A 19,215-nucleotide genomic window follows, 5' to 3' on the forward strand; every position below is an offset into this window, starting at 1 on the left:
CCTTTTAAGACCACCTCCATTCCGCCACAGGGGTTGGGGCCTCTGTCCTGTTCCTATGGCTTCCTCGCTCTTTCTCCTTTGCCTCGTTGCCTCCCCCTCCTTCCGGCTGCCAAAGGACCAGTCCCGGTTCTCATTCTACAGTTGGGACTGCTTGGCCAAGGGCTTGGAAGGACAGAACGGGCAGGGACGGGGAGAAAGTCAGTTTCAAGGGGAGGGTAGAAATGCTCAGTCTGTGGATTTCTCCTGGAGCTGTCATCATGTCCTTTGCATGCGGTTGTCATGATTTTCCTGTTACCTAAGATGAGGAGTAGTGCCAAGACCACAGAGTGGATGGAGGGCAGAGGTTTTCCAACCACAAGCCTAATTGCTGGTGAACCATGAAATCACTGATCATGGAGCCATGAGTGAATCGTGATTGAAATTAGCGCTAAAATCATCCAGAATCTGCAATATCAAAGTAAGCCACACATGATAAGGACTGGAATTGCTTTGTCAATCTTTTGTTTCTATTCTATCCACATATATGTGTACTGTGTCACATGTAACATATTTCTTCCTGTGAGTCACAGTAAAATGATTTGAAAGCCACCAGTGTAGTGGTTAAGGGTATGGGTGCTAGAGTCCAACTCCCTGGGTTTAAACCTTGACCATGCCACTTACTCACTATGAGACTGTAGCAATTTACCTCTCTTCTCTGTGCCTCACTTTCCTTGTTTGTAGAATGAATGTAATACCCACTGCAATGGGTGGCAATGAAAATTGAGTGATTTGATGCATATAATGCTCATAGAGTAGTGCCAGGCACACAGCAAGTGCCACAGACATTAGCTATTACATGATTACTATTAGCAGCAGCACCTTCATATAAAGTATGTAAAATGCCTAAGACAGTGCTACCTGAAATATAATAAAGGCTCATGTTTGCCCTTGTGGAAGAGACTTCCGGTACTTACTATATTCTACTATATTCTGTTCTTCTCTGCTTTCTGGCACACAAGAAGACGACATTTCCCCATCCCAGGCAGGACCCCGTGAAGAGGTCTGGCCAAGAGACCGTGGATGGGACTGAAGTGTGCCACTTCCAGGCCTGAGCAACAAAGGGCTCTTTTAAGACACCCCAGTGCTCTTTTGCTCTCTAGACACAAAGCCTGAAGGCTTGGATGGGGACAGTATTGGGACAATATGGTGGATCCTGTAGTCTGGGTCCTCAAGTGACTCTGTGAAGCAGAGCCAACTGCCACCTCTCACCTCACCAGCCTGTAACCTTTGTATGTTTGTTTCTAACAGTTTTATCGAGATATAATTCATATACTGGAAAAGTCATCCTATGAAAGTATCCGATTTGATGGTTTTTCCTATATTCACAGTTATACCAGATTTCATAGGACCTGGAGTGTCAGGCTAAGGAGTTTAATTGTATCCTATGGGAATTGGAGAGGTAATAGAAAAATGTCTTTTAGTTGCAAAAGCCATTTAATTAATGATAATCCGGTAAACAGTATTTGCATTTCCTTTGGCTTCTTTCTAACTTTATCTGTACGTTACATGTTCTTCCCCCATGCTTATAATTTACAATTTTGAACTCTACCATCACCTTCGTATTACTTCACGTACACTTTTCTCTATGTATTGTCTTCGTTTTCAATGGCTGCATCATGTCTATTGCCATAGTTGAACTCTTGAAGTTTTATGTGGCTAGAACTGTTTTTCACACACACACACACACACACACACACACACACACACACACACACGAGGCAAGTGAAGTGGCCGGGGTGTAAAGTTCAAGGAGTCAGGCTACACTGAATGAGATCCCATTTCCTCGCCCTCGGCCCAGGCCTGTATTCTGCGCATGTGCGTTGGCATGCTTCTTTTCTTAGATTATTTCCTCAGGATGAGATTACTAGTTCTTATGAAGAGATGACTGGTTGGGAACATTAAGATTCTTATTGCTCTGGATATGAAGTACTAGAATAGTTCTTGAAAGGATTCCACTAAAGTTTTCTCGAAGCATAACTTTGAGACGTGCACAATGGCATTTTACGAAGTTCACACAGGCAACGGGGCATTTAGGAGACTATCACAATACGTTCCAATGATAGTAGTCTTGTCGGATTCAAGATCCCCGAGGCTGACTTTTCGCATTGCATAACCAACACAGACTGCTCAGAACTTTAGCGGTACCTTCATGCATCAGCTTCCGCACTCAGTCCCCAGAGAAACAGCAACAAGCCTTCCATATTGAGTCCGTGTCCCTAGCAGACGACCTTATACCAACCTGGTTATCTATGGTCTAATATTTTCCCAAGGGACTACCTTTTGGACAGCAACTGTCAGAAGTAATTTCTATGTCAACAGAAATCTTATGAAGGAAGAGTTCTTATGAACGAATTGCCATTTTACCACAAACCAAATTCCCAGCTTAAGGTCCTAATTAAAATTGTATCATTTGGGGGACACATAGCATCCGAATTTGCCAACTAACAAGTTTTTTCTTGCTTTGTTTTGCTTGTTTTTTTAATAAAAGTCAAATGGAAAAGTATCTGGGCTAGTCTGTTGTGTATAAATTTTTCCTAGGGGGCACTTTTCAGAAGTTACTAAGTGGAAAATCACCAGAATGGAGTTTAGTGAGGCCTGGGTCCTGAGTCATTGCCCAGCAGATATAGTTCTTGATCCTGCATAATTAGGAAAGACTGGAGGGGTGATGGAGCAGAAAGACCAGGTTTGGGGTAGGCTAGAGAATGGGGGAGAGAGGTTGTTGAAAGGAGGGCAAATTTGTCTTCAAAGCTCTCCCAGCAACTTTCCTTTTGTTATCTTGGGAAATAATGTCTTCTTACCTGCCAATTAAGGCTGACCAATTTATTATTTAGCACCTCCTAATTTGCCTTTGAGTTTCTGTCTACTCACTCTTCTTCTAGAGAGTTCTGCCAAGATAACCCTATTGAAACTTACTGTTTTGGTAAGAGTCTTATTTGGGGATGACCGAATGTCTTCCATGTATGCTGGATCAAGCTCATCAGGGATTCCCAAGCTCAAGAGATGCTGGGTTTGTTGGAAAGCTTGTTAAACCACACTCAGCGGTACAGACAAAACAGGCTCCTACGGAAGGAGGTTAAGGTAGTCCTAGACAGCTACAAACAGGCTGTGTAAACATAACCCTCCAGAAGGTGTTCTGCAACCAGATTGCAAGCCATTTCTCTGATACGCACCTTTCTACAAGCAAAGTGCGCTAAACTATAGCGGTAGTCAGTACGAATGGTTCAGATTAAAGATAGGACATTTGTCCAATTCTCAGATTATGATTAGGGTTGGACAACAGACAACTGCATCCTTCTGGGCTCTTAAAAAAAAATGAAACCCGAACCCCTTCCCAGTTTACTTATTTATAGGCGGTCTGTTATTTTCCCTTAAGCATCCCACTTTCCTCGTGCCCTAGTGTTTGGTGAGATCTCTACCACCGCGTGGGGCGTGGAGGAGCGGGTGGAGCGGAAGGAATCTGGTCGCTCTAGGACCTCGCGGAAGAAGCTTCCTCGAGTAGCCTCAGCGTAGGCTGCTGCGCCCCCAACCTCGGTGGGCCGGCCAATCAGAAGCCGCCTTTGCGTAGCGGCGCGCCAATCGTACCCGCCCTTTCTGCCGTCTCTACCGGCTATTTAAAGGTCTGAGCCGGGGCCAGCTTGGCGTGGTGCTGTTTGGGGGTCTGCGGAGCTCAGCAGTCATGGCCAGCCACCTCGTGCTCTACAATGGCGCCAAGATGCCCATCGTGGGGTTGGGCACCTGGAAGGTAGGTGCCCTGAGGGGTGCGGCCTGGGGCGACCGGGACTTGTAGTGATCCTGAGCGGCCACTGCCACGGACGCCATACTTAGGCTTGCTCGGCCCGCGCGGGACCGGGCGGGCCCCGCGGGGACCGCGCACGGAGCCCGGGGCGCTGGCACGCCGTTCCGGGCCGGGATATTGAGTGGGGGGCTGCTCCTGTGGACGCTCGGTGGCTGGGATCCACAGGCCGCACTGGGAATCCGCTCCCAGCTGGAAAATCACTGGGGAGGGGGGGGGTCTTCCGGAGCCCGGGGATGGGAGTCGCGGGGAGATGGGTCAGAGCTCGGCGTTCGCGTCTGCACCGCACCTGTGCATCTGCACCTTTGCTCTCTACTAAATAGTTTGTCCTTAATTGTTTCCATTTTTTCCTCTCCCAGAAGTATAAGCACTTAAAGTAAGCCCAGAGACTGCAGATAATTAAATTAGCTGCCGCGAGTTTGCCCAGGATCCATCTATCTCCATGTCCCCAAACACGCGACGCTGACCCCCTGTAGTCGGGCTCGGCTCTGTGGGGTGCCGTATGAGAGGCGGACCTTTGCAGACAATCTGGACAAGGGTGATTACCGCCCAGAGAAAAACTATTAGCTAGCGTCAGTATTAAAATTGGCTCCGGAAACCTTCCCACCCTTGAAATCTTTCCTCAGCGTCCCTAAGAGATGAATAGGAATAAAAAGGCGAGCCCGATTATCTGAAAATTAGGGGGAACATTATGGGCGCTGGGACAAAACCCGGTATTTTTAAGCCGCTTATAGGTTAGCCTTGGGACATTATTTATTACATTCTACAGCTGTGACCCAGGTTTTCCCAGGAACTTTGAATATGGGCCACACTGACGACAACACAAGAGACAGAAAGGATCGAGTGTACCGTGAAATGGTTGGGTATAGAACAGAAGGTGGTGTTTACCTCTGCCCTAAGACCCGCAGTTGCAAATTAGTATAGATAAGGTTAGCAAGAAAGGGGGCATAGAGTTGCTTCACCCAGAAAGTGTTCTTGGCGAAAGTAATCAGAGTATATGTAATTTGTGTTTCCTTCACTAAGTCCAGGGGTGGCTCTAAAGGTGGAATTAAATCGGGACCATGATACCGAGTTCATTTTCATCTGTGGAAGGTTATTCTCTTGGAATGGATGTGAAAAGAGGCTTTCTTGGCAATAGTAAATTACGGCCTGTATAATGTTGCAAGCAGCGCACACATCTACAAGTATAACTTGAACAAAAGATGCATGAGACAATACTGTAGTTTACCAGGTGGGACGAATCCCGATATTTTTATTGTGTATTGTGTTTTCAGAAGTTCCTGACCTTGACCTGTTATTTGAAAATGACTGCTCAGGGGTAAACAGGGAATAAAAGATGTTAAAAGAGGGTTCTAAATCATAGTACCTGGGCACTTAATGCCCTGAAAAGCTATATGTTTACTTAAAAATAACAAGATGAAATCTGCACTTAGATCAGTCCTTGTGGCCAACTAAGTTCTTGGAGGGTGAGGGTAGCACCTGCCTTGTTCGCGATGGCACTTCTCACAATGCATGGTAAATAGTACCCAAAAGATATGTAGGTATGTGTCGAATTAATACAAAGAAGTAGCTAGGTCTAGCAGGAAAACAAGAGAGACCTAATGGAGAACCAGGGGGAGCGGAGGAGGGAGAGAGAGTTGGGGAGAGAGAGGGATGCAGAACTTGAGAGACTGTTGAATGCTGAGAATGAACTGAGGGTTGAAGGGGAAGGGGGAGGGGGGAAAAGAGGTGGTGGTGATGGTGGAGGGCACTTAAGGGGAAGAGCACTGGGTGTTGTATGGAAACCAATTTGACAATAAAATATTATGGAAAAAAAATACAAAGAAATAGGGTAACTTTGGACGGCGGGGGCGGTGAGGAGCTGAGGCCTGTACAGAACTGTGTTGAGGTGCAATGGAGGAAGTAACAGTGAAATAAATAGCATTAGGTATGGGCTTAGAATGGATTCCTTTTTTTTTTTTTTAAGTTATATAGGTAGTGACTTATTCCCTTTCCCCCATATGTGTGTACATACTTCTTCACAGATGCTGGCCCTAAATATCGTTTGCTTATCTTTGTAGGAACTGGAGGGGGGGGGTCACTCTGCAAGTGGGGCAGCTTCTTGTTCTGGATCTTTCGTATCATGACAGCTGTGTCCCATCCAGGCCCTTCGCAGGGCTCAGGTCATCTCCAATCTGCTTTTGCATCAAAGGTCATCAGGTGCGCCCTTCTGTTTTTGGAGGTGAGGCCTTCAGACAGAGGGGAGAGTCACAGCCTCAGACCCCGCGTGGCCTAGCGAGTATTTCACCCCAACCAGCTTGCCTTCCCCATCAGACAGTGAGTAGACCCACCCACACTGTATTGCCAGGAATCCGTTCAAACAGAGATTACTTCTGATGCTGGTTGGTGTCCTGTGACTGTAAATGTTTTGACGTAACTGAAAAATTGTTAGTTTGGTCGTTATAATGCATCCACATCCTCCAAAGCTAGGAGTGGGGGTAAAATTCCACCTCTTTTCCAGTATCACCACCCCTGCCCCACCCAGGAGGCTCTGAGACATTTTTCTGTAATTACCCCCACATAAAGTTTTAACTTCACAGATAGACCATACTTCTGTTGATGTCCTGTGGCCATTCACAGAGAGAGCAGCGAACCATTGCGTAAGCTCAGATTTTTCTTTGCCCCTAGTGAACCGGCTTTTGCCTCTTTGGGGGTGATATTGTCCCCTTTAACAACGCAGGAGGTGGAAGAAAACGTGCTGAGAAAGACTTCCTGCCGTGCTCCCCAGTGGGGCAAGTTTGTGATACCCCGGATCGCGGGGCTGGGGGAGAGGGTAGTGGTGCTGGCATTGTGGCTAAGCCAGTAACTTAGTTTTACTGTTCGCCTCCCTCATCTCCCGGAGGCCTCAACCTGGCACTCTTCAAGATCGGAGATTCTTTAATAAGTCTTCCCCCAGCAGGGCCAGTCCGCGTCGGTCCCCATGTCCGTCAGGTGGAGATATCAGTGTCTTTGAATTCAGCAGAGATTGAGTGGGAGGAACTGAATTTCAGTCTCCGTGGTTAGTTTGTGTTCGTTGCCCAGACTGATGATGAGCTTTGACGCAGAATAGTAGCCAAAATTGACTGTTCTCAGGTGATAAGGCAACTGAAAAGTACGGTCAGCTGTTTATCACTTGAAATTGCAGTTTACATTATGAAACTGTTAAATGATTGTGAGCCCAGGGAGGTTGGCTCATCTGTACCAAACATTGAAAAGCATATTTGCTCCCAACCCGGGGATTAGATGTGAAGTGTAGCTTGTTGTAGTTCATTTTCCCCCATGCTTGGTCTCTGGGAGTCTTCTAGCCTTGTGTATACGAAACTTCCGGGTCACCAGGCTCCCATCTGTGCAGAGTGGGGGCATTTCGTGTCCTTGGAGAGGGGGCAGGCCCAGCGTGCTCAGATTTACCCAAAGTTGATTGAGACGGTTTTGTCAGTTGGCTAAACCAGAATAGGGGTGAAACCCTGTGAGTCCCCCAAATCCCTATGTTCAGTATCAGAATGCCTAACTTTTGTTATCATGATGCTGAATTGGATCCCAGAAATTTTATTTGTGAATAGGAATTAGGAAAAAAATTAAGGCTGGGCCTGTTGCCTAATCCCCATTTCTCTGTATGCCGCTTCTGCCATGGAAAGGGGTTGGTTATCTTTAACGCACAAACCTGTTTTTGTAAATGAAGTTATATCAGAACACATCTCATTCCTTTATGTATGATTTATGACTGCTTATGCGCTGGGGCGGCAGAGTAGAGCAGTTACAACAGATTATTTGGCCCACAGAGCCTAAAATATGCTCTGTCTGGCCTCTTACATGAAAAGTTTGCCAACTCCTGTTCCAGAAAATTCTAAGTGAATTAATTGGAACTCGAAATATATATTTTTAAAGTTTTATGTGTTTTGAGAGAGAGCGTGCATGGGCGCACACAGGTTGCGGGGAGGGGGCAGAGAGAGAGAGACCCGAGCTGACATTTAGTCAGATACTTAACCAACTGAGCCACCCAGGCGCCCCCCAGAACTTAGAATACATTTCGAAAAGTCACAAACACCTGCTAAACTTGCATCTGGTTGAAATGACTTACACTTACGACGCACACTTACACTTCCGATAGAAAACTATATTGTAAGACTACTAGTATTTAAACAAAACTAATAAAAAAAAAACAGTAAGTTTCTCTTAGATACAGACTGAATTTCTCTGAAGAAAAGCTGGTTGAATCGGAAGAAGTTAAACAATGTTTTTTGGGGACCGCTTTTCTGTGATACTGGTATTTTTCTAGGCTTTCGAGGTTGATGGCCCTGTTTCTTTATTAACGCTAGAAGTATGGCTTCCTGTTCCGTATTCCAGGATATCATTGGCACACTGTTCTACATCTCGCCAGGTTTCTTTTCTTTCCCCAAAGTAAAGTTTCCTTTGTTCCATGCCCACTCCGTTTCATTGCTAAAGTAATACCTGCTAACTAGAGGAAATTTTTAAAACGTCATCAGAAAGAGGTACTTAGCCAGCTGCAGGTGTTACAAATGAGCTGGTGGGGCCTGCCTTGAGATGATGGGGACCCCACGGGCAGAGCTCTCACTGCCATCGGTTGGTGCTAACACCCCAGGCCATTGTCCTGTTGCTGCCTGAGCTGGAACTCTGGAACCAGAAGTCGGAGAGGGCGGGACATGGATGGATTTGCCCCAGTCCCAGGGAAGACTAGTGGCAGAATTGGGTTAAAACACGATTCAGTCTAGGGTTTGCACCATTTGGTCGTGTGTCATCAGAGTGTTTCCTGTGCTGGTGGTCTGCAGATTAGCTGTTAGATGTATAGAAATATACTTTCATGATTTACTTTTTCAGTTTGGGCCACTCCCTTCTGTTTGCATTTTTAAATGTGGACAGGAGATGGAGAGATGGTGCCATTGGGTCTTAGCATTCCCAAGGTTACTGTGTGATTCTTCACTAGACCTTAAATGGGCTGATTATTAGTGATAAGAGGAGATCACTCAATCTCTTTCTGGGAAGGGGTCTATTGAGGTGATTCCTATGGAATGTAGTTTGTGGGCTGCCGTGTCTCTGTGCCTCTTCAGGGCCACACCACCGCACAGAGCTGTGGGCGGAGCATGGCTCCAAGGTCCTTCTGCCAGGCTTAGAGTCCTGACGTCCCCTCACCGACTGCAGGATCGTGGGCCAGTGGCGTGGTCTCTCTCCGCCTTACTTCCCTTATCTGTAGAGAGAACAGTGTGTGTCTGGGCTGGGATGAACATTCAGTGCGTTCACGTATTTAAAACTGGTAAAAAGTGGTTTGTAGCAAATGGGAGCTGTTGCCCTTCTCAGTTTTGGCTTACCCTTCGGAAGCCACGTGGCCTCCCAGAGCACGTGTCCCTGCTGATGGGCCCCCTTCCAGGGAAGGGTCAGGGAACGGCCGCCTCTTCATAACCTGTTGGTCATTTCTATCTTTGGCTTCTCTATGGAAACGCAAGATGAACTTTTTTCAGCACCTTTGTACCAGTCATTCAGCACCCTTGATGATCTGAGTCTGCACTCTCTTGGTTCCAAGGAATTGATTAACCATCTTAATCTGAAACAGGAGAAGAAGTGTGTTGGAGTTGGGGATTCATGGATCTCCAGGATGCCCTCAGGTGCACCAGATTCGGGCTGTCCCTGATGTCACCAGGAGCAGTCCCTCTCTCCCAGTCTCCCAGGGCAGTGACCCCAGCAGCATGACAGCTTGTCTTGTGGTTCCAGAGACTGAGTCTCGTGGGCCTGGCTTGGGTCATGCCTGGTCACAATGCCAGCTGTCACGGCAGATGCAGTGTGGCCTGTCCAGGGCTGGGCTTCTCTTTGCCCCGTGCCTTGTGTCTCGAATGGTGGGAAAGGCTGCACCTGCAGCTTCTTCGGTCCTCCAGGGAACCCGGATATTGTCAGGTCATCTGAGGGTGCCCCCTGTCTTACACCTGAGGCTGGCATTCCACCCCTGCACCCTCCTTGGGGGTGAGCAGGCTCTGTGTGCCAACAGGCTCTGCCCATACACTTGTTCCCACTGGCCCACACTCTGACCCCCTCCCCGCTCCCCTCCTGTTCACAGCAGCTGCTGTCAAAACAGCAAATGTCTGCAGCTGCTCGTGGCCCTGGGGAGTTTTCCTTTCCATTCTCTTCTCCCCCAGATCCCGGGAGGAATGCACTGTGTTCGTTCAACAGTCTGTTGCACATGTGTTTATTTTTCACCTCTTTGGTCTGAGTAGGATCAGTGAGGGGGTGGAAAGTGTCCATGCAGTCAGTCTGGGTGCTGCAGCAGTTCTTGAAGGCCCCCAGGGCCCCTCTTACTCCTCAACAGCCAGGCCGTCTCGTGTCCCGGGCACGGAGATGGTCTGATGGCACGGCCCGGACAGCAGTTCAGTCTCTCTGCAGCTCTGCCCACGGATTGTGTGCTGATCTTCACCGTTCCCCATCTCCCCTCTCCTTTCCGCTCACATCTGTCTGTGTGTCCCTCGGAGGGGCTGGCTCCCGCCTCTGCCTCTTACAGCAGATTCTTAACCCCCGCCTTGGGATCTGCGTCCCTGGCATTCTTTACTTTATGGCAGTCTCCCGGAACTGCTGCCAAATGATTGATTGTCAGAGTGCCACACCCAAAAGGAGGCGTTTCTCGTGACCGCTCAGAAACTAAAAGGGAATTGGGTAAATATTGCCAGCAGTGATTAAAATCTTTTGAGCTGTTTGAAGGAAATCGTGTCCCATATTGTCTTGGGAACTGAGGGCATTCCAATGGTTTTTTTTTTTTTTAATATGGTGGTTTGTCAATCAGCAGATGTAAAGAAGTGAGCGAGACCCCTTTGGCACATCTTTCTAAGTGGTCTGTGCAGCTGTTAAGTGGTTATCAGAATATCAGAAAATGGAGCCATGTGGCATTTCACATGCTCCCCCCACCCCGAGCCGACCACTTGGGAAGCTGCTTGTGCAAAAGCCCACTTTCCAGTGCCCGTCGTTAAGGGGTAGGCGCGTCCTCAGTAAGCATGAGGTTCCCCCTGCCCTTCTTCCTGCGTTGTATGCAAACCCGTGTTTTGCTTCCTTTTTTTTTTTTTTTAATTTGAACTCCATACCTTCCCCTCCTTTTCCTTCAGTCCTCTCCGGGCAGAGTGACAGAGGCTGTGAAGGTTGCGATTGACCTCGGGTACCGCCACATCGACTGTGCTCACGTGTACCAGAACGAGAACGAGGTGGGGCTGGCCATCCAGGAGAAGCTCAAGGCGCAGGTGGTGAAGCGGGAGGACCTCTTCATCGTCAGCAAGGTGCTGCTCTGCAGGGGTCCTGGGGCGGGCGGAGGGTTCTCTCCCGTTGGTCCAGTGGCAGTACCAGTGTAGGAGCCAAGGGCATACCCTGGGCCACCTAATATGCTAGAGTGACTATGGAGAGGTCACTCTGCTGGGGCGGCGTGCTGACTGCAGGCCGTGGAGGGCTCCAGAGCTCACCTGACCATTGTCCACTGGAGGGTCGTTCATCATAGACCCATTGGGTAGAGCCCCTTGTTGGTGAGGCTTAGGTCGTGGGCCGGTGCTCCCTTATCCGTGAGGACAGAACTTGGTTTCCATCTGGAGACCAGATCTCCGCTCCTGGCCACTGTCTTTGACCTGGAGGCTGTTGGTCCCCAGAGGGACCCTGGGCGGGCAAGGGAGGCCGGCTTCTCGGAGACCAACCTGCTAGGCAGATGGCCCCGAGAGCTCCTGTTCAGGGCCTGGGCCTTGTGACCTGTCCATTCTATATTCTGCCTTCAGTTCGGTCCCTCTGAGCGGCTTCCCTGACCTGCTTCTCCTACCTTCCTTTGGAAAGTTAGGGTCCATGGTGTGCATTGGAAACTCCTTCACCACCTGTTAGAGCATCACAGTGAGAGGGGTGGGGGGCCGGGAAGCAGCATCCTGTGCGCAGCATAAGACGTGCTCTCTCGCTGGCTTCAGCTGTGGTGCACACACCACGAGAAGAGCATGGTCAAGGCGGCCTGCCAGAAGACGCTCAGTGACCTGAAGCTGGACTACCTGGACCTCTACCTAATTCACTGGCCCACGGGCTTCAAGGTAGGTGGTGCGGGGCTCCGGCCGGGCCCCCATTGCTCATGTTGCCTGTGATGTGTCCGGGTGCGGGTGGGGACCCACTCTGTGTTGCTGGCTCGGGCTCTGCACGTGGAGCAGCACCCAGCAGTGTCACCTAGGAGCTTGGTAGAGTTGCACGGGAACCCCGGGCGGCTCGGTGACACGTTACAGAGTTTGAGGAGCCCTGTGCTTGTCGTTGGCTGGCGGTGCAGTTTAAAACGGTGACCGCCACCACGGCCCCAGTGATGTTCTGCACGTGACCCTAAGGCCTCACTGGCCATCACCCTCTGCCTCAGTGTACGTGTGTGGACGTTCTGCCCACAGGCCCCATGCTGTGGAAGCCCGATAAACATCTTTGACAGGCTGAGTCTCTGCGCACAGAAAACGGGAGTTATTACACACTTTGCTTTCATTGTAGTCACGGGTCAGGTTTCCACTTTGTCGGCCCAGTTGAAGGCACGCGGTGGTTTTGATCCTGCGGCCCTGCTTTAATTGCGCTGTGTGCTGACTTTCATCCTTTGTTTTTCATGATAAGCCATAGAGACTCAGCAGGGTGACATGGGCCCCATACCACATCCCCCCTGCCTCTGGCCCAGGTCCTTCCCCCGTCCACAGCCTAGCCAATGCAGGACTCCCCTCACCATTTCCATCTAACAGTCAGCTGCAACCCATTTGAAAGAAAAAGGGTCTGGGGGCCTCAGGAGTTGTCTGCCTGTTGGTGCTTTTTCACATTGGTCCATAGATTTGCCCTTGACCGTGTTCTCAAAACTTAGCTATGGTAGGAGTGCCTGGGTGGCTCCATCAGTTCAGCGTCCGACTTTGGCTCAGGTCATGATCTGGTGGTCCGTGAGCTCGAGCCCCGCGTTGGGCTCTGTGCTGACGGCTCAGAGCCTGGAGCTGCTTCTGATTCTGTGTCTCCCTCTCTGCCTCTCCCTGACTGTGCTCTGTCTCTCTCTCTCTCCCTCTCAAGGGTAAATAAACATTAAAAACTTAGCTGTGATTAAGAGTGAGGGTTTTTTTTAGAACTTTGCTTCTAAAGATGTGGGACTGTGAAGAGCCGTCATTGATGGACTGTTATTATATCAACAGCCCGGGAAGGACTTTTTCCCTCTGGACACCGAAGGCAACGTGATTCCCAGTGACACCAATTTTGTGGACACGTGGGAGGTGAGGCAGTCCCTGATTTGGCTTTCTCCCTCCTGCCTGGTTTCCCCTTCTCCTTGTGAGTGGTCCTCCCTGCCTCATCTTCCACGGCGTTTTGTCACTCTATCGCCGTTTTTATTCCTCTGGTCTCATTACAGCCAGCCTGGCTTTTATCTTAGCCAAGAGATCTTGGTCTGATTCACTGGCACCTATTAGTAAGGGCAGGACCCATTAACCTGACTGGTGTCAAGGACGCTTTTCCCACCCTTGTCCTCTTGGGCACGCGTTGACAGCAAGCAGAGAAACCTCTCTTGTCGTTAGGCCATGGAAGAGCTGGTGGACGCAGGGCTGGTGAAATCCATTGGAGTCTCCAACTTCAACCATGTCCAAGTGGAGAAGATCTTAAACAAACCTGGCTTGAAATATAAGCCGGCTGTGAACCAGGTAAGCCTCCCGCAGGGCAGGCTGTTCCTGGGAGACTGGTTACTGTCTGAACCCGGGTCACTGAGGCAACAGCCAGGAGGCATGTCCTGATTTGTGATCGAGAATGACAGTGAGGCATCTGGGAGCCGAACTTGCAGGAGAGACAGGGTTTGAGCCCGGCTTGTGATGACTCGGGGCCTCCCAGACTATCTTGTGTCCAGATATTGAGATCCTTAGACCCATCACGGTTGATGAAGGCCAAAGCCAGAACAAGCCCGTAGGGCCCATGAGCGCAGTACATCAGTAACCAGATTATTGTTCTTCACAGTGAGGACACTAGCTGGGAAATGTAAATAGTGGTCACAGCTTATCTCGGAGATGAGAAGACATTGGCTATACATAATTTTCTGTCTGGGGAGGGGGGTGCTTACTCTCTGTCCCCGGGCCTGTGCCCATGCATCACCGTCAGCCCCGTTTGCATTTGCAGATCGAATGCCACCCGTACCTGACACAGGAGAAGTTAATCCAGTACTGCCAGTCCAAAGGCATTGTGGTGACTGCCTACAGTCCCCTCGGCTCTCCCGACAGGCCCTGGTGAGCTTTCCACCAGATCGTGTTCTCTTGTCCACTGGTGAAGGTTAGAACTGGCTACAAAGAAAACTTCAGCAACAAGGAAAATGCTTCTGGTGCTGATTTGCAGATCTGCCCCGGAACGTCTTGTTAGGGTTCCAGTAGCTTCTAGCAAGGTGGCTGCTCTTTTTCCAGAAGGTTGGGAGTTTGTACCTGAGATTCAAATCAGGAGGAGACTGACGGACAGGCCTCTAAGGTCGACGGGAGTTAGGGTTGCTAGGGTTGCTGACTGCCGTAAGCAGCCACCATGGTGGTTGCTCATGTGGGCCGTCTTTCTTGTCTCCAGGGCCAAGCCAGAGGACCCTTCCCTGTTGGAGGATCCCAGGATCAAAGAGATTGCAGCCAGACACAATAAAACCACAGCCCAGGTACTGTCCTCTCCAGGCACCCATGGCCGTTCCCAGAACCCCCTGCATAGGTAGTGTCCCCTTTAACCCGGGGGGAGAGGCGGCCCGGCCCAGCCCAGCCCTCCCTGGAAGTGCAGCTTGGGGTCCTGAAGTGGGTAGTGGAAAGGGCACAGACTGGGAGGTTAGAGGACTGCTGTGTGACGAGGACAGTGGTCCCTGTCCCACCACCTCTCCAGGCCACCCCAAGGGTCAGCCTTTGCTGACGTCGGTGGGAAGCTCGCCTCGGTGCTCCGGGAAGAGCCCGTGTGATCAGCTCCTGGGAAATGTTCTCTCTCTGTCCCGTATGGTAGAACAGCTTCCTTTTTGTGACCAGTACACCTGGGAGACACAGGCACCTGGCGAGGCTGAGGGGTGACCCTGACACCTCTGGGCCTCTGTTTCATCTCATGCGGGGTTCTGGAATTTCCCTCTGTGGGGAACGGATGTCTAAGACTAAGTGACCTAACAGTGTGGCTGATTGGTGTACACACACGCTCGGTGTATCTGCCCACAGATTCTGATCCGGTTCCCCATGCAGAGGAATCTGGTCGTGATCCCCAAGTCTGTGACGCCTGAACGCATCGCCGAGAACTTCCAGGTAAGATTCCTGGCTGGTAACCGGGGACACACAGTAAGGCCTCCTGGCCCGGTCTCAGCTGGGGCTGCCTCGGGCCTGCCTGCTGGCCACGGGCGGGCAAGGTCTTCCCGGCCCCACTGTACTCTTCAGGTAGATGGGTCCCCTCCCATCCGGGCCTCTCGTGTCCTCTTTGGACGTGACTTGGCGGCTCCGGTCTGTCTCAGATACCATCTTCTTTGACCCCATTCTTCGGCTCACCGGCTGGAACCCATTCCCAGTTCCTCCGGGGCCTCTGGGTGTGGCGTGCAGCATCTCACACAGAGTGTGCGGTTGATTATTCCTCATGTGGAGCTGTGGGATGACCTCCCGTCGCATCACTGGAGACTGAGGCAGAGACTCTTGTGACCTGTCATTTCCTTCCCCACTGGTCCTTGTCACAGAAGCGCTCAGCAGTGCTTTTGACATCAACTAAATGGGCCGAAAACTACCATTTTGCTTAGAGGTTCTGGAAGGGAAGGACTCTTTTCCTGGCTGCATGTGGTGTCCAGGCAGAACGCTGCGTTCTCCGTAGAGTCCTCCAGTTAGGCTTCTCCAAGATCTGTCTTCCTTATGCCCCTTCCCACCCAGGGCAGCGTCCTGTCCGCGGCCCGGCACAGAGCTGTTCAGATACTCGGGTGTTCTTGTGTCTGACCTTTATTTGCAGAACATACTGGATTTTTCTTTTTCTTTTTTAGGTGTTTGACTTTGAGCTGAGCAGCGTGGAGATGACCACCTTACTCAGCTTCAACCGGAACTGGAGAGTCTGTGCCTTAGTGAGGTGAGTGGGTCCTGGGAGGGGATCGATCCGCTGCTCCCGAACGAGAGAAGCTCTTGCAGGCCGTGCTGCCCGGGTCCCGTTGGCACGACGCCTCTGACCTGTGCATGGCCTTGCCTTCTTGTCGTGCACGTGCGGCGACAAGCATTTCGTCCCGTGTGAGCCCAAGTGCACGGGGCCATGAGGAGAACGCCAGGAGATCCGTTCAGGATCTGTTTTCTGCTCCGCTGCGGGCCTTATCGGCTTGACGCGCGGCAAGCATGTATCTTCGCATTAGTTCTCACCTCTTAGTGGCTCATCTGAAACCAGGCGATCCTGTGGGGCTCCTGTCCGCTGCCCGCTCCTCCTGGCAGACTTTGCATGCGACTCTGTCTTATCCAGGCTTAATAAGAGGGGCTCCGTAGAAAGACTGTGGTGCCGGGGGCCCTGACGCTGCTAAGCCACATGACTGAGAAAACCACTTGACCCCCCCTGACTGACAGGCACCTCAGGCCCCTCTGGGTACACATTCGCTGGGTCCTTGTATTTCTGGCAATTTTGGGCTGAGGGAGATAACTTTTCCGACGGTACAGTAACTAAGTCAAGTTTAAAGTCATGCTCTGCTTTCAAGAAGAAACTTCCATTTTACAGTGAGGACTAAGCTTCCTTTCACAGGGTTTTTATTGCCTCTGTGTCCCCTCCATCTCCTCGTGGTCACATTCTCTTCTAAGCGAGATCTGGACTTCTCCCTGGGATGGGGCAGGGTGCCGGCCTTCTCTCTGCAGCCTCTGCTGCCTCCGCAGTTCGGTTTGTACTGGGGGTACAGCAGCCACGGCCCCCAGCAGGTGCCCTCTGGGTCTGCATCTGGACCAGGAACTCTGGTGTGCTTCAGCAGGTCGGTGTCTGGTGAGCGTGTGGCCGTCACACCTGTGGCCTCACATTCCAAACAGGCTGCTAAGCAGTTTGTCGCTGGCAGCCCCACACCGGGCTCTTTCTGACACCCCTGTTTGTGTTAACAGCACTTAACCTTTAGGCCTTAAAGTCATTTTTCGGATCAGGTAGGCGAGGGTGAGAGAAGTGAATCATTGACCGGGTGACCTCTGTTCTCCTTGGAGGGTCTCTGTATCGTCGATTCACATCCCTTTGCCACTCCCACCGCCGACATGGTGTAGCGGAGCTCTCGGGCTCACAAACGACAGTGGTTTTCCAACTGGTCCCTTTATACGTACACTCCCGCCACTCTGGTGTCTTTCCAGAAAGAGCTGTCAGATTATTCTGTGGGCTACTGATGTTCAGTGGGGACGGGTTGGGGCCAGAGTGGGGCCAGAGAGGCTGGTTCCAACATTCCCAGGTCACCCAGGAAGCTTTCTTGCTAGGCCTTCACATCCATCGCCTCCTTTTGGAAATTGATGCTGCACTGAGCCCCTGTTGCTAACGGCAGGGGTCTATTCCTCAGGTCTGAGTGGGGGGTGGGGGGGCAGCGGATGGGGGAATTTTGGATGGGTGAGAGTTCCGTGCCCCAAGCTGGGTTCACCTGGGCCTTTCACACTGTGCCTGGTCTGTGTTCGCAGGGGCGATGCCGCCATGTGCCCAGCACAGGCCAGCGGCACCCACCCGGGTGGGATGGTGGACCTGCCTGCTCCCGCCTGCCTACATCCCTGCATGCCCAGGTGGCTGTCTGGCCTGCTTCCACCCCGTGTTTCTTGTGTCAGACCCCCAGCCACTCTCCTGGGCTCCCTGCTGATGGCAGGCCGCTGTGGAGGTGCCCGTGTGCCATCACATGTATAGGCTCCTGACTTCTCTCCTCCTCCGCCTGCTCTTTCAGACAACAGCCTGCTGTCTGGTCCCCCGGGTTAGACTGGGTTCCCTGGGGAGCAGGAACCGCATCTTTCTGCCCCGCAGGCCTCGGGCATGGTGCTGGGCACCAGGGCACGGGGTGTCTGTCCCTCACACCGGTGCCAGCTGATGAGAGCCTGGGGCAGAGGAGTCTGGAGGGGGCGCTGCCTGCCCTTGCAGACTCATCATCTGCAGCCTCCAAATCGGCCGCCGTTGTGAGGTCTCTGTCTTCACCTATAAGGACACACTCACCACTTCTTGTTGTGGTTCACTCTGGTCAGTCTCTCCCAGGAGCTAACGTGTTCTGTTCCGTCTCCTGACAGCTGTGCCTCCCACAAGGACTATCCCTTCACTGAGGAGTTTTGAAGCCATTGGTGCCTGTCCTTCCCCGGGTGACCTGCTGCTTTGTCTTCACGTTTCCTGGATGTAGCGTAGTGTGGCCTGTCCCCGTCGGTGGTGGGTCGGCGCCGTACCCTGTGGTGTTGGGTCCAGAGAGCAGTACCTGTAGATTAGAAGTCTCTTCCAGTTCTCCTTGCCTTCTTCTCCAGCCGGGGAAAGCAGGACCTAAGTACCCTTTTCTGGCTAAGCTGAATCTATAAAGTCGAATTAGTGCCACTAACAACCGGATGTTGGCTGCTGGGAAGTGTAACCCTTTCAGCCAGACTCCTTGCCTCAAATAAAAAGTACTTTTGTGAACTTGATGCTGTTTGTTTATTTGGATTTATTGAACCAATACGCCACCTTGCGTCTCCCTCGGCCTTCGTCCCGTCCACGCCCCTACAGCAGGCTCCTCGACTAGGCGACAGGAACCAGCACCTGACGTCCTTCCGTCTAGTCGGGGGGGCCCCTGCCCCAGCACTTTACCCATTTGGCTTTAGGGTGGTTGGTCTCCTCTGGGTGCACATGGGAGTGTCCTGGGGAGCCTCGAATGCTAGTGATGTGTGGACCTCAGCCCTGGAGACCCATCTGACTGGCCCAGGGCGGGGCCAGGCCATGAAAAGTTTGTGGGCTCCCCGGGGTTCCCACCATGCGGTCAGGGCTGAGAGCTGCCAACCAGTCTATGAGGGGGTCATAGACCCGTTCGTAATTTCACAAGGTACTTTGTTGTTCCTCGTTCGCATAGAGACCAAAGTCATGTTTACGAAGCAGCCCTGCTCACAAAGGACTGCTTTCACGAAGCTCCCCGTCTAGACCAGAGGGAACAGAGCATCGGTAAACGGGGTCTGCGGTAGCCCGGGCTGTCATAACAGCACGTTGTAGGCGGAGTGGTGTAAACAGAGATGTTTCTCACCGTTCTGGAGGCTGGAAGTCCGAGATCGGGAGACAGGGTGCGGCGGGCAGCTAGGTCTCGTTCTTGAGAGACCCTTTTCCCTGGGTGGTAGCCCTCCAGTTCTCACTGTGTCTTGACAGAGAGAGGGGAATGTTTTCAATAGGATCACACAAGTAAAGGTCTGTTTCTGCTTAACTTTTACAGATGCTGTTGCTTATTTTTATTAATAACAAAGGCTGGGAAAGGG

The 19,215-nt window shown here is 51.3% G+C and overlaps 1 protein-coding gene across 1 annotated transcript; it reads left to right on the top strand.

The window, feature by feature from the left end:
* Window positions 1-3,636: 3,636 nt before the first annotated feature.
* Window positions 3,637-18,399, top strand: AKR1B1 (aldo-keto reductase family 1 member B). The gene is made up of 10 exons (XM_029923139.1): window positions 3,637-3,781; window positions 10,948-11,115; window positions 11,779-11,895; window positions 13,000-13,077; window positions 13,375-13,497; window positions 13,964-14,070; window positions 14,393-14,474; window positions 15,007-15,090; window positions 15,804-15,886; window positions 18,022-18,399. The coding sequence occupies exons 1-10, from the start codon at window positions 3,716-3,718 to the stop codon at window positions 18,062-18,064; spliced, it is 951 nt and encodes a 316-aa protein (XP_029778999.1). The 5' UTR covers window positions 3,637-3,715; the 3' UTR covers window positions 18,065-18,399.
* Window positions 18,400-19,215: the final 816 nt, after the last annotated feature.

The sequence above is a fragment of the Suricata suricatta genome, chromosome 2 (genome assembly GCF_006229205.1).
Source record: "Suricata suricatta isolate VVHF042 chromosome 2, meerkat_22Aug2017_6uvM2_HiC, whole genome shotgun sequence".
Lineage (NCBI taxonomy): Eukaryota > Metazoa > Chordata > Mammalia > Carnivora > Herpestidae > Suricata > Suricata suricatta.

Excerpts from the sequence above, each read along its gene's own strand:
- AKR1B1 (XM_029923139.1), top strand. The coding sequence starts at position 3,716 with ATGGCCAGCCACCTCGTGCTCTACAATGGCGCCAAGATGCCCATCGTG. Across the intron at positions 13,498-13,963 it reads ATAAGCCGGCTGTGAACCAG|ATCGAATGCCACCCGTACCT; the intron begins GTAAGCCTCCCG and ends TTGCATTTGCAG. Across the intron at positions 14,071-14,392 it reads GGCTCTCCCGACAGGCCCTG|GGCCAAGCCAGAGGACCCTT; the intron begins GTGAGCTTTCCA and ends TCTTGTCTCCAG.